At 47.9% G+C, this 12,940-nt stretch overlaps 1 protein-coding gene across 1 annotated transcript in view; it reads left to right on the forward strand.

Annotated features, from left to right (window-relative positions):
- Positions 1 to 4,040: 4,040 nt before the first annotated feature.
- The window catches only part of IKZF1 (IKAROS family zinc finger 1), a gene marked incomplete at its 5' end in the record, with an annotated part of 122,382 nt that continues 113,482 nt past the window's right edge, over positions 4,041 to 12,940 (forward strand). Inside the window, 2 exons of the mRNA XM_015424872.1 lie at positions 4,041 to 4,628; positions 8,339 to 8,372. Coding sequence (XP_015280358.1) covers positions 4,041 to 4,628; positions 8,339 to 8,372 — 622 coding nt within the window. The remainder of the gene's footprint in view (positions 4,629 to 8,338; positions 8,373 to 12,940) is intronic.

Here is a 12,940-nt window from a genome sequence, read left to right on the forward strand (position 1 = left end):
CCTGCAAAACTGTAAGAGGTCCTGCAGGGCCCTGATGTCCTCCGGGAGCTCATTCCACCAGTACGGAGCCACCACCGAGAAGGCCCTGGCCCTGGTTATCGCCAGTCTAGCATCTCTGGGCCATGGGAGGGCCAGCTGGGTTTGGGCCCCTGAGTGCAGTGCTCTCTGGGGAACATTTGGGGAAAGGCGGTCCCTCAGGTATGCTTATGTTGGTTGATGGTCTCCTATCCAAATACTAACCAGGACTGACCCTGCTTAGCTTTACACACACACACACCAGTCCTGGAAGTGAGCCCCACTGGACAGATCCCAATAGACTTGCTCAAGACTGAGTCACCCAAGACTCAGGTGAGCAGGACAGAATTTTCCTGAGGCCTAAACGATAACAAAAGGTCATTCAGGCATCCTTCAGGAAAAGGTTCCATATTTCGGGCACACCCACGAGAAAGGCTCTCTCTCCTGCAGACAGCCCTCTAAGTTCTCCGGAGCACTCGTATGAGAACTGTGGTTCTGATCTCAATGAACGGCAGGTCCCCACGGGAAAATGTGGTCCTTTGGGATAGTCTGGGTTCACTGAAGGTTTTAAAGGTCAACACTACAATTTTGATTGTGTCTGGAAATAAAGTGAAAGCCGCTGGAGGGCTCCGAGCACTGGATAAATCTAGGGTTGCCAACCTCCAGGTGAGGCCTGGAGCTCTCCCGGAATGACAACTGGTTGCCAGGTTACAGGGATCAGTTCACCTGGAAAAAACGCCTGCTTTGGAGGCCGGATTCTATGGCCCTGTACCCCACAGAGGTCCCTCCACAGGCTCCACCCCCCAATCCCCAGGACTTTCCCGATTGTATTTTGGACCAGTGGACATTTCCACTGATTTTTCAGAGGCAAATCCATGTTATGTCGCATCCCAGTAGCTTAATCTAGCCATTACTAAAACATGGAATATTAAGGCAAAAATCAACTATGTGAGCAAACATCAATCAACAAGTGGGCCTTTTCCACAACAGTAGCGCCCCTGTCCTTCCCAGGGGAGGGTCAGTTCCATGGATCCCCCCCCCACACACACACACTTTAAACTTTACCCACTGTAAGGAGTCACCATGTTTGTATAGTTTATTTCCTTAGTAAGAAACTTTTAATTCCACGCGTCCCCGAAGGCAGTCATGGAAGTGTGCACTGTTTGGTGTAGTTTGATGTAGTGGTTAAGTGCGCGGACTCTAATCTGGGAGAACCGGGTTTGATTCCCCACTCCTCCACTTGCACCTGCTGGATGACCTTGGGCAAGCCATAATTCTGACAAGAGCTATCCTTGAAAGGGCAGTTCTCGAGAGAGCTCTCTCAGCCCCACCTACCTCACAGGGTGTCCGTTGTGGGGAGGGGAAGGGAATGGAGTTCGTAAGCCACTCTGAGACTCCAAGTGAAGGGCGGGGTATAAATCCAATCTCCTCCTCTTCTTTGTTCCCCTCCCTTTAATTCTCACAGCAACCCTGTGAGGTAATTAAAAAGAGCAACAGTCCAGCAGCACCTTAAAGACGGACCAGATTTGTGGCACAGTATGAGCTTTCGTGAGTCACTGCACACTTCTTCAAATACCTGTGAGGTAATCTGGCTAAAAAAAAGTGCCCGGTGCATAGTAGTGCATACGTCATAAACACACATATGCATACCGACTTATGATCAGACCCACGTAACGGTGCATAATACTACTGCGTTAAAAGGTAAAGGTTCCCTTGCTCGAAAGCCAGTCGAGTCCGAGTCTAGGGTTGCGGTGCTCATCTCCGTTTCCAAGCCGAAGAGCCAGCGCTGTCCGAAGACGTTTCCGTGGTCATGTGGCCGGCATAACTAAACACCAAGGCGCACGGAACGCTGTTACCTTCCCACCGAAGTGGTCCGTATTTATCTACTTGCAATTTCTTGCTTTCGAATGGCTAGGTTGGCAGGAGCTGGAACTAGAGACGGGAGCTCACTCCGTCATGCGGCACACTCGGGTCTTGAACTGCTGAACTACTGACCTTCCACAGCCTGCAGTTCAGCGTCTTAATCACCTGAGCCACCGCAGCTCCATGAAAACCCCAGTGGGTCACCGTAAGTCATCTGTGACTTGACAGCCAAAGAAATAACAACACATGGAATTCACTGCCACAGGAAACGGTGGTGGCTACAAGCATAGACAGCTTCAAGAGGGGACTGGATGAACATATGGAGCAGAGGTCCATCAATGGTTATTAGCCACAAGGTATAGGTAGGAATCCTGCCAACCTAGCAGTTTGAAAGCAAGAAATTGCAAGTAGATAAATAGGTACCACTTCAGTGGGAAGGTAACAGTGTTCCGTGCGCCTTGGTGTTTAGTCATGCCGGCCACATGACCACGGAAACGTCTTCGGACAGCGCTGGCTCTTCGGCTTTGAAATGGAGATGAGCACCGCAACCCTAGAGTCGGCTTTCGAGCAAGGGAACCTTTACCTTTACCTATAGGTAGGAACACACTTTCTGGGGCAGCGATGCCCTGTATTCTTGGTGCTTGGGGGGGGGCAGCAGTGGGAGGGCTTCTGGAGTTCTGGTCCCACTGGTGGACCCCTTGATGGCACCTGGGTTTTGGCCGCTGTGTGACACGGAGTATTGGACTGGATGGGCCACTGGCCTGATCCAACATGGCTTCTCTTATGTTCTTATGCTGTGGAATATGAGATTAGGTACTGTGCGTTGCCTTGAAAACTCGACAACTCCTTCCCACCATTCCTGTGTTGCTTCACATGCCCTCGTAGGAACAGGCAAGCGCATGCCTCAGCTCACAGCAAGTCTTTGCCCCGTCTCTTTTCTGAATTCAGACTTTGGCTCCTGCTATTGTTAGTCGCTGACCAGGAATCTATCAGGAGCGTTGGACCGGATGGGCCACTGGCCTGATCCAACACGGCTGCTCTGATGTTCTTAAAACAAAGTTTGAGTCCAGGGCCCCCCCTTAAAGTCCGACAATGTTTAATTCCAGGAAGAAGCATTCCTGCGCATGCACATTTCTTCGTATACACAGATGTTCTGTGGCTCCACACCCACAGGGCTACCCGCCTGAACTTATATCCTAAAGTGACTCCAAGGCAGTGTTCCCTCTAAGCCGCTATAGTGTGAGCTAGCTCACAGCTTTTTAGCCTCCGGCTCACACCTTTTTGTCTTAGCTCAGGAAGGACGGCTCCAGAGCACACTAACTGATGCAGCAGCCAAATAGTCACGCCGGCCACATGACCACGGAAACGTCTTCGGACAGCGCTGGCTCTTCGGCTTGGAAACGGAGATGAGCACCGCAAGCCTAGAGTCGGACTCCACCGGCTTTCGAGCAAGGGAACCTTTACCTTTGCCTAGCCAAATGGCTCGCTCACAACTTTAATGCCAGCAGCTCACAAAGTAGAATTTTAGGGAGAATTTTAGCTTAAGAACATAAGAACATAAGGGACACCAATGTTGGATCAGGCCAAAGGCCCACCCAGTCCAACACTCTGTATCACACAGTGGCCAGAAATAGCAGTGCCATCAGGAGGTCCACCAGTGGGGCCAGGACATTACTGTTGCCCCCCCCCCAAGCACCAAGATGACAGAGCATCACTTGCCCCAGAGTCCCTACCTATACCTTGTGGCTAATAGCCACCGATGGACCTCTGCTCCAGATGCTTATCTAATTCCTGTTTGAAGCCGTCCATGCTTCTGGCCGCCACCACTTCCTGTGGCAGTGAATTCCACCTGTTAATCACTCTTTGAGGGAGCATTGCTCCCAGGGCCGGCTCACTCACTAGGCGAACTAGGCGATCGCCTAGAGCGGGACGGGCATTAGGGGCACCAAACTGCACCGGCCCGTACTCTGGGAGTTTCTTGATTATTTGTGTTTTTCATTCTTCCTAAAATGCATTTATTTTTGAAAAATGGTGGGCGCAGGGGGGGGGGCAGAGGGGATCCTCGCCTAGGGTGCAAAATAAGCTGGAGCCAGCCCTGATTGCTCCAAGGTATACTGCCTCTGACCAAGGAGGCTCCACGCACCCTACCTGTCTACCCGCAGGGGAAGCTTCTGTCTCCCGCCTTCTTCTGGCCGGCCTCCTCTCTAAAGAGCACCTGTCCCGCCCCCCTCCTCTCCGAGGCGGCAGGTGCCCCGGGGGCCGCCCCCGGGAGGGGGGCGGGCGAGGAGGGGGGTGTCGCCTCCCTCCACCATCTGACCGCCTCGGCCAGCCCGCCTCGCTCGCTCGCTGGCTCCCTCCCCGTCGCCAGTGCAAAAGCGGCGCGCCCCCGGGCGCCGGGCCGAGATGCCCGCCGGAGCGGCCGCGGGCGAGGATGTTGCACTGGAATGAGGAAGTGGAGTGGCGGGGAGGGGAGGGACCCAGAGCCCAGCTGCCTCCCGCCGCCGCCGCCTTCGCGCTCCTGGGCCGAGGAGCAGCAGCAGCAGCAGCAGCAGCACATGGAGCGGGCGAGCCCTGGGCCGCCGGAGCAGGTACCGTATTGCCCCTCCGCGACGCGCAGCCGGAATGGGGGTCCTCTGCCAAACTTTCCCCGGAGGGGAGGCCGAAAGTTGGGGCGAGGAGGAGCGGGAGACGCGTCGCCGGGGGTGCGCTTCCCAGCCAGCGGCCGGGAGTTCCCGGTCCGGTTCTTCCCGGCAAGAGTCTCTCTCTCTCCCTCCCCGGGCTCAAGCCCTTCCTCGGAACCGACAGCCGGATTCCATTGGATTGCTAGGGAATAACTGGTGTGGGTGGGTGTTAAAGGCGTGGGTTTGGCTGTCTCCACCAGTGTTCCCTCTAAGCTGAGTTAGTGTGAGCTGGCTCACAGTTTTTTAGCCTGTGGCTCAGACATTTTTATCTTAGCTCGGGAAGGAGGGCTCCAGAGCAAACTGATTTATTCAGTAGCCAAATTGCTCGCTCACAACTTTAATGCCAGGAGCTCACAAAGTAGAATTTTTGCTCATGAGACTGTACGGCTTAGAGGGAACATTGGTCTCCACTGCGGGAGACGCCGGCGAACTTTGCGTTTTTGGGTTGGTGTCTGGTTTGCGAGTGTGGGGTGTTCCGGTCCGGTGTGTTTGGTTCCCCTGGGCATTGCGGGATCGGGACCTGCCCCAAAGGGACGGGGAAGCGGCGTTTGGTTGGAGGCGGTGTCGTTTTCACCTGCTTTTCTGCCAGAGTGGACGTGGGAAGGGCTGAGCCTGCGTCTCTCGGTGCGTGCGGCTCGCAAAGTTGCGGGGAAAAACTACGGGGGACTGTAAACAAGTATGAAACTGGACGGGGCGGGGAGGATAAGACGGGAATACATTTCAGGAAGCGGTTGCAGAAAACGAGAGAGGGCTCTCCGTTGGCGTCGCGGAAAAGGGTGATGTGACCATGCTTTTTCTTTAAATACTTTTTTTTAAAAAGTGAGGCTGAAGGAAAAAGAGGCTGAGCTGTCAATTATCTCGCGCATTTTAGGAAAGGAAAACGGGGGAGGGGGGCTTTTTGCAAAAGGGAAACGTGTTTCTTAAAAGATCCCGAGGAGATCGTCCGGAGGAGCTTGCGAAAAACCCTACAGGTCGGCCGGGAGCAGAACCCGAAGCACCCTGTGCGGCATCCTAAAGGCTAACGCATTCCTTGTGGCTTTGGGTTTGTGTAGGCAGCTGCCTGCTCCTGTTAGGCGCATGGAGCTTAGGAAGGCTCACAACACAGTTAGGGGTTTGGAGGGGGGGGGGGGGGAAACACCCTGTTACCTTTTGGGAAGTCCACTCAGAAGAATCCAGCCTCTGCAGAAACACACTTTTAAAACTTGACACATTCAACAGTCTGGGCAACAGAACGGTGCAAAAGCCAGCAGGATGTAGTCTGGAAGCCTGGCAGAACTGATGTGGGAAAGTTGGAAGTTTTCCTGTTGGATGACCTGGCAGGTGTTTGGATGAGCTTCTTGCTCTGAACAGCTGTGCTGGGATCTTCTAGACAGTGTTTTTAAGTTTTGTCATTGGGTTTTAGGAACTGCGGCGAGTTGGCATGTTCCTGAATGCGTTCTAGAGAGACAGAGGAAAGCTATTATCATGAGATAAAGCAATCTTTCTTGAGTTCCAGAGGGTTGGTCCGCAGGGGAGCCGTTAGACTGGAGTCCAGAAGCACCGTAGACCAGTGTTCCCTCTAAGCTGAGTTAGTGTGAGCTGGCTCACAATCTTTTAGCCTCCGGCTCACACATTTTTGTATTCGCTCAGGAAGGAGGGCTCTAGAGCAGACTAATTGATGCAGTAGCCAAATCGCTCGCTCACAAGTCCAATGCCAGTGGCTCACACAGTGGAATTATTGCTCACAAGACTCCACAGCTTAGAGAGAGCATTGCTCCAGAGCAAACTGATTTATGCAGCAGCCAAATCGCTCGCTCACAACTCTAATGCCAGCAGCTCACAAAGTAGAATTTTTGCTCACAGGGCTCCGCAGCTTAGAGGGAGCATTGCTTTAGACATCAAAGAGAGTTTTGGGGTATAAGATTTTGGTGTCTGATGAAGGAAACTTTGACTCTGGAAAGCGTGGGCCCTGAAAATCTTGTTGATCTCTAAAGTGGATTCAAATCCAGCCAGTCTGGAGTTTCTAGCAAGCAGCTTGTGAGCGTTATCCCTTTACAAAGTAAATGTTCCTTGGTGTAGATGCTGTGAGATGGATAAGGTCAGGTGTGGGCCACGCAGCCGATATTTTCAAAATTGTCTGGACGATGCAAAACCTGGTTGAGAAGACTGAAACTTTTATTTTCTTCCGCACTCACTCTGTTGTGCCAGAAACCAGACTTATTGTGTGCTGTACAATGTGCAGCTACCGATCTTTTCTTCTGATAAGTTTACGTGTGGCCAGGGAAAGGAAGAATGAGGAAATCCATTTAGATAGCTGGTACTGTGTCATTAACTGCGTGCTCCATGGGCTTCTTCCAAAGGTGAGCGTCAACCTTGCAAAAACCAAGAGGCAAGGGAAAGGCATTTTTGTCAATCAAAAATGAAAAGCTGGCTCACCTGAAGCACTCCGATGGGGAAATATTTAAACTAGATCCTGTTCTAAGTTTCTTAAACAATCCTCTAATTTTTTTTTTAAATCACAGTGTATTTCTTTCAGTCCACGGCCACACAACAGTTGATGTGAACAATTTCTTCTATTCATGAAATAGATATTTCAAGGAATTAAAGAAAGAATATAAAGATAGTTCAAGGATCTAAAGCAAGGAACTATAGAATCGTCAGGTAAACTGTGCATGCCTGGTTACCATTACATCTCAACTGATCTCGGTAGGACTTGTTTCCAAGTAAACATGCTTAGAATTGGGTAGCACAATCAAGATCGTACACTTAGACTGCAGTCTTAAAAACACTTTCCTGGAAGCAAGCTCCAGTGAATGGGATTGCTCCTGTAGTCATGTCAATTAAAATCAATGAATTGTTCATAATGTTTATTAGGATTCTTAAAACCATTGGATTTTTAGCATCAGTAGCATACAGGTTTTTTTTATAAAAAGTGAGTAATCCAGCCAAAGTTAAGTTTAATTAGTGTTTCCAAGGCGAAAGCATTTAGCAGGTGCTGAAACCTTCCACTGCTCAACTGGACTTAAGGCTACAAGGTGAAACAAACAAAGAGACAAACCTGGAAGCGAGTCCCTTCGAAATTGGATTTGCTTCTGATTAAACGTCCGTGAGATCAGGTTGTGTGTTGAAGTAAATCTTAACACACACCCAAAAAGTTAAAAATATTGACTGGTTTTGGTTCAGATAAAATAAGGAAGTTCCAGCAATGTAGAAACTCCAGTGCACATCTTTGTTGTCATGTTAAAATGGTCTCTTTTTGTAAAGAAAAATAGTTTGTTATGCAAAACTCTGTGATCCAAAATGGAAGTGATTCCGTTACAAACATCCCCCCCCCCCAATTGCTCTGGCCAGGCATGCATATTTATTTGTCATTCTATTTTTATAATATAATTATGACATTAAATGGGGGAAATTAATGTATTGTCTTATAGGATTTTTATTAGTTCTTCTGTTTCTGTTCCCGGACACAGAATGTTTCACTTCACAAAGGTTCTTAAGAAGCAAGCTACAGGCTGTCCCGGGGGTTAAAATCTTTGCAGGTCCTTCATACATATGTGGGAAAAGAGAAAAATATTTGTGCCCTTCCAATCAAACTGTAGGCACAAATGTTTATTCCAAGTGAAATACAACTTTGTAAGATGTAACAAATAAACTCAGTGGACAGTATGCTAGACAATTGGGTGAAAACTGATCTCAGGTACCATACATATTTCAGACAAGCCACAGTCCATCTTAGCATATGTTAATAGAAGACTTAAGTGCCTTAGAAAATATTTCTGTTTTCTTTGTGTGTTCTCTAGGAACACCTGTTTCTAGTTATACAGCCACCTTCAGGTAAATGGCAATTTTAATTTTAACAGAAACTGAATTTTTAATCCAAATATTTTACATTAAGCCTTCAGACGGCCAGTATTTAATTGACATGTTAAGTTGTAATTTGTTTTTAAATCCCAAAATGAGAATGAGCCGTCATACCCCCAGCTCTGCCTGGGAATGTTTAACACCAGTGATGGAGCTTAAGCGATTATAACAGTGCTTGAGAAAAGGGACCAAAGTCAACAGCCTAAACTCATGTCCTATAATATTGTCTTTATCCACATACCCTAAATTATCTGGGTTACGACCCTGCTGCTGTATCAGTATATCTGGTGCGTTCACCGGCAGTGTCTCAACATTTCTAGGATTATTGACTAATTCAATAATGTCTAGTTGGTTAAACATCACTTAAATTTAAATAAATGTGTAAATCACCAGCATTTCAATGTAAGTACATAACTGTTTGGAATATTAAAGGATTTAGAACAACAAAGTTTGGTAAAAATTGCGATTCATTGTTGGAAGGGGGAAAAGATCTTTTTTAGAATTCTCTAGTACAGTAACATACCAGAACCAAAATAGGCTAAGAAATAAACAAGGGTGACCATAGATCTCTGCCCTTGCCCTTGAAATTGAATAACTCTTGTTAGAATCTGCCCCCGGTGCTGGCCCGTAGCTAACATGGGGCCCATGGGGCATGGCCCTCTCGTGTTTCTTCTGGGCCCCCTCCTTCCTGGGCTTACCCCTAAGTGCCCCAACTTGCTACCTGCATTGTGCTTTGATTAATTAGCTGGCGCCCCCCCCCCCAGGCCCCCTTCCCAAAAATTCCCTAGCTACAGGGCTGCCCCGGTGGCTGATCGAATCTATCGATTCAGTGCATTTAAGTTTGCAACCTTAGATATGTATTAGATTAGAAGTTCAAAAGTGCAGCAGGGTAATTTGTTGAAGCATATCGACCTGAGCACTGCAGGCATATTTGCTGGGGAAGCTCCCCCAAAGGTTGTCTGATTTCTTTTGGGAACTTTCTGTTTGTTAAGCACTGGTGTGAAAACCTACAAGTAAAGTTGGATAGTCGAGCTACTTCTCAAGAAAAGAGAAAAACAGGCATGGAAGCACCTTATCCTTCCTTAGAAATTTTGAAATCCGAGGGTGAGGGACTCTGTTCTAAGGAACTATGTTTAGGAGTGGAACATTTGTCACTCACTATATGCAGAAAAGTCACAGGGGGTTCAGGAGTTGAGATTGTTGCAGAGTTGCCGTGTATCCCGGGGTATCGTCAAAAGGACATGTGGAAACTGTTCTTTTCATTATTTGCCTTAAAAATCCGGCGCGTCAAACTGAAATTTGCAACGAGAGTTTGATTTGTGTTTGCAAGTAGTTTGGGGCTCTTTCTGGATCCGTCCAAAACTAAGACACAGGAAGGCCCCGATTCAAAGGTATGTGCATTTTAGTAGAGAAAACCATATCTATTAAATACTTTGGAAGCCAAAATATATATTTTCCCCTCTGGGAAGAATGAAACTTCTAAATGGTTAGAATCTGGATGTATGTCATGTTTACATTGGTTCTGGATCCGTCGAAAAATAAGACACAGAAAGGCCCCGATTCAAAGGTATGTACATTTTAGAAGAGAAAACATATCTATTAAATACTTTGGAAGCCAAAATATATTTTTCCCCTCTGGGAAGAATGAAACTTCTAAATGGTTAGAATCTGGATGTATGTCATGTTTACATTGGTATCCAGAGCAAAGTTACTTCCTGTCATTTGCAGGCATTGCATTTATTAATGCATGCTAGCTGTATGATATGCTTAATCCACTCAGTTTAGAATGAGTTTTTAGCCTCACAATGGTATGGTAAGGTGCTGTAGGGTGAGAGGTCACCCTTGAAGACATAAGAAGGATCTTGCTGCTTTAGACCAAGAATCCGTCTATCTTGGCAAATGCTCCCTCTAAACTGTGGCGTCTTGGGAGCAAAAATTCTACTTTGTGAGCTACTGGCATTAAAGTTGTGGGCAAACGATTTGGCAGCTGCATAAATCAGTTTGCTCTGGCGCCATCCTTCCTGAGCTAAGACAAAAATGTGTGAGCCAGAGGCTTAAAAACTGTGAGCTAGCTCACCCTAACTCAGCTTAGAGGGTACACTGATCTTGGCTAATAGCCACTGGGCAATATGGCTATGGGGCTTTGTCCCTGACCTCCCACACAGAAATCTGACACTGTAGTTATGACCAATGCTCCTTCCAAACTGTGGAGTCCCGTGAGCAAAAATTCTACTTTGTGAGCTACTGGCATTAAAGTTGTGAGCAGGTGATTTGGCTACTGCATAAATTAGTTTCCTCTGGAGACCTCCTTCCTGAGCTACGGCAAAAATCTGTGAGCTGGAGGCTAAAAAACTGTGAGCTAGCTCACACTAACTCAGTTTAGAGGGAACACTGGTTATGACACACCCCTGGCTATGAAAAGTTTGTATTGATAACCAGAAAAAGAGAAAACTTCCTCTTTCCTTAACAGGATTATGACCAAATTGATGGATAATCCCTAAAATTGACATGTAATTAGAAGTTTGACCAAAGGATGCCACATTGCATAAGAAACATGGAGTCAGCAGGAGTAACTTTAGCTTCCCCCCCCCCAAAAAAAATCCAATATTTTTTTTCAAAAAAACCCTCATATGTTTGAAATAGTCTTACGCTAATAATATACTGTGAAGCAGATTATAAATCATAATTAAACCATGCATGACTGAACTGTTGCAAATTATGCCAGATGAATCTCATCGGCAATCAACAACATGACATTAGGTTAAGTGCAGAACTGCCGGCTTAACGAGTTTGTGGATCGTGCCAGTGTTGATATCTAGCACTGAACAACGCTTGGTAGTCAGGAAGCTTGTTGTTGTTGTTGTTCAGTCGCACAGTCGAGTCCGACTCTTCACGACCCCATGGACCAGCTCCCGCCAGGCCTTCCGGTCTTCCGCCGTCCTCTGCAGTTTGCTCAACTTCATGTTCGTTGCATCGATGACACCGTCTAACCATCTCATCCTTTGCCGTCCCCGTCTTCTTTGACCTTCAGTCTTTCCCAGCATCAGGGTCTTCTCCAGTGAGTGCTCCCTTCTCATTGGGTGGCCAAAGTATTTGAGCTTCAGTTTCATTATCTGGCCTTCCAGGGAACAGTCAGGGTTGATTTCTTTTAGGATTGACTGATTTGATCTCCTTGCAGTCCAAGGGACTCTCAAGAGTCTCCTCCAGCACCATAGTTCAAAAGAATCTATTCTTCGGCGCTCGGCCTTCCTTATAGTCCAACTCTCACAGCCATACATGACTACTGGGGCTTACCATTTCTCCATTTCGTTGGCATATCAGCAACAGTGAGGATCGTTTTGGCTGTTTGAGGCATCAATTGGCTTAGTGGTTCTTTCGTTCCATTTGCTTTCGTTTCAATGGGGAAACCTACTGATACATTGGGGCCCTCGCATCTGGTATTCAGAGCCCTTGTAGCTGTTCACACCGCACGGGTTTAAAAGGCTCTTTGCCCCGTCCGAGTTTGTGTGGGAGTGAATCCGAGGGGCGGAGCCACGGTTTGGGGCCTGCCATTGCCCATATCAAAATATGTCCACCATTAAAGAACAGGCGGCAATCCGGGATCTGTTTTGCCCCATAGAGTATCAGTGCCTTATAACAAGGAACATCAGGTAACCCTCCGCACAATCATCCCTGTCTCAGGGGCCAAAAGACAAACACAGTCAAGGCCAGTGTTCCCTCTAAGCTGAGTTAGTGTGAGCTAGCTCACAGTTTTTTTAGCCTCCAGCTCACACCTTTTTGTCTTCGCTCAGGAAGGAGGGCTCCAGAGCAAACCAATTTAGCAGTAGCCAAATCGCTTGCTCACAAAGCAGAATTTTTGCTCACAAGATTCCACAGCTTAGAGGGAATACTGGTCAAGGCAACTGTGATTATGGTAACCGGAACGTAGTGACGTTTTAGCATGCTTTCCGTCGTCACAAAATTCCTAGAAGAGCCGCCGGAAATGTTTAGCTCTCTGCGTTAATGCGTACGGCGTGGGTTCCTCCCCACTCCCTCTTATCGATCTATGGAATGATGTCATCATGAACACTTTTCAGTGTTTTCTGTCTGGTAGGGGAGGAAAGGAACATGTTGAAAATCCCTGCCACTCGTAGCCATCGGTTCCAAATCGAAACCGGGCAGGGGCCATTGTTTGCACGAGGGTCCCGGATCACCGGCGTTCTTGAATGCAGATCGAGTGGTCTCTCTGAAGAAAAGCAGACAGCCCAGTAGAAAACCACCCACAGGAGCAAAAGAGCCTTCACTTGTATGGAAGCAGAACTGGTCACATCCCTGACCTGGATGGTCCCGGCTATCCTGCTCTCCTCAGAGCTAGGGAGCTAAGCGGGGTTGGTGCTTGAATGGGAGACCACCAAGGAACTCCAGGCTCTTTTTGTAGAAAAAGCCCAGCAGGAACTCATTAGCATAATAGGCCACACCCAACAGCAGGAACTCATTAGCATATTAGGCCACACCCCCATGTTACCAGAAGTGTGGTTATCCAGCCACACCCACCTTTTGCT

Source organism: Gekko japonicus, unplaced genomic scaffold (genome assembly GCF_001447785.1).
Source record: "Gekko japonicus isolate JY-2015 unplaced genomic scaffold, Gekko_japonicus_V1.1 scaffold1220, whole genome shotgun sequence".
NCBI classification, from domain to species: Eukaryota; Metazoa; Chordata; class Lepidosauria; order Squamata; family Gekkonidae; genus Gekko; species Gekko japonicus.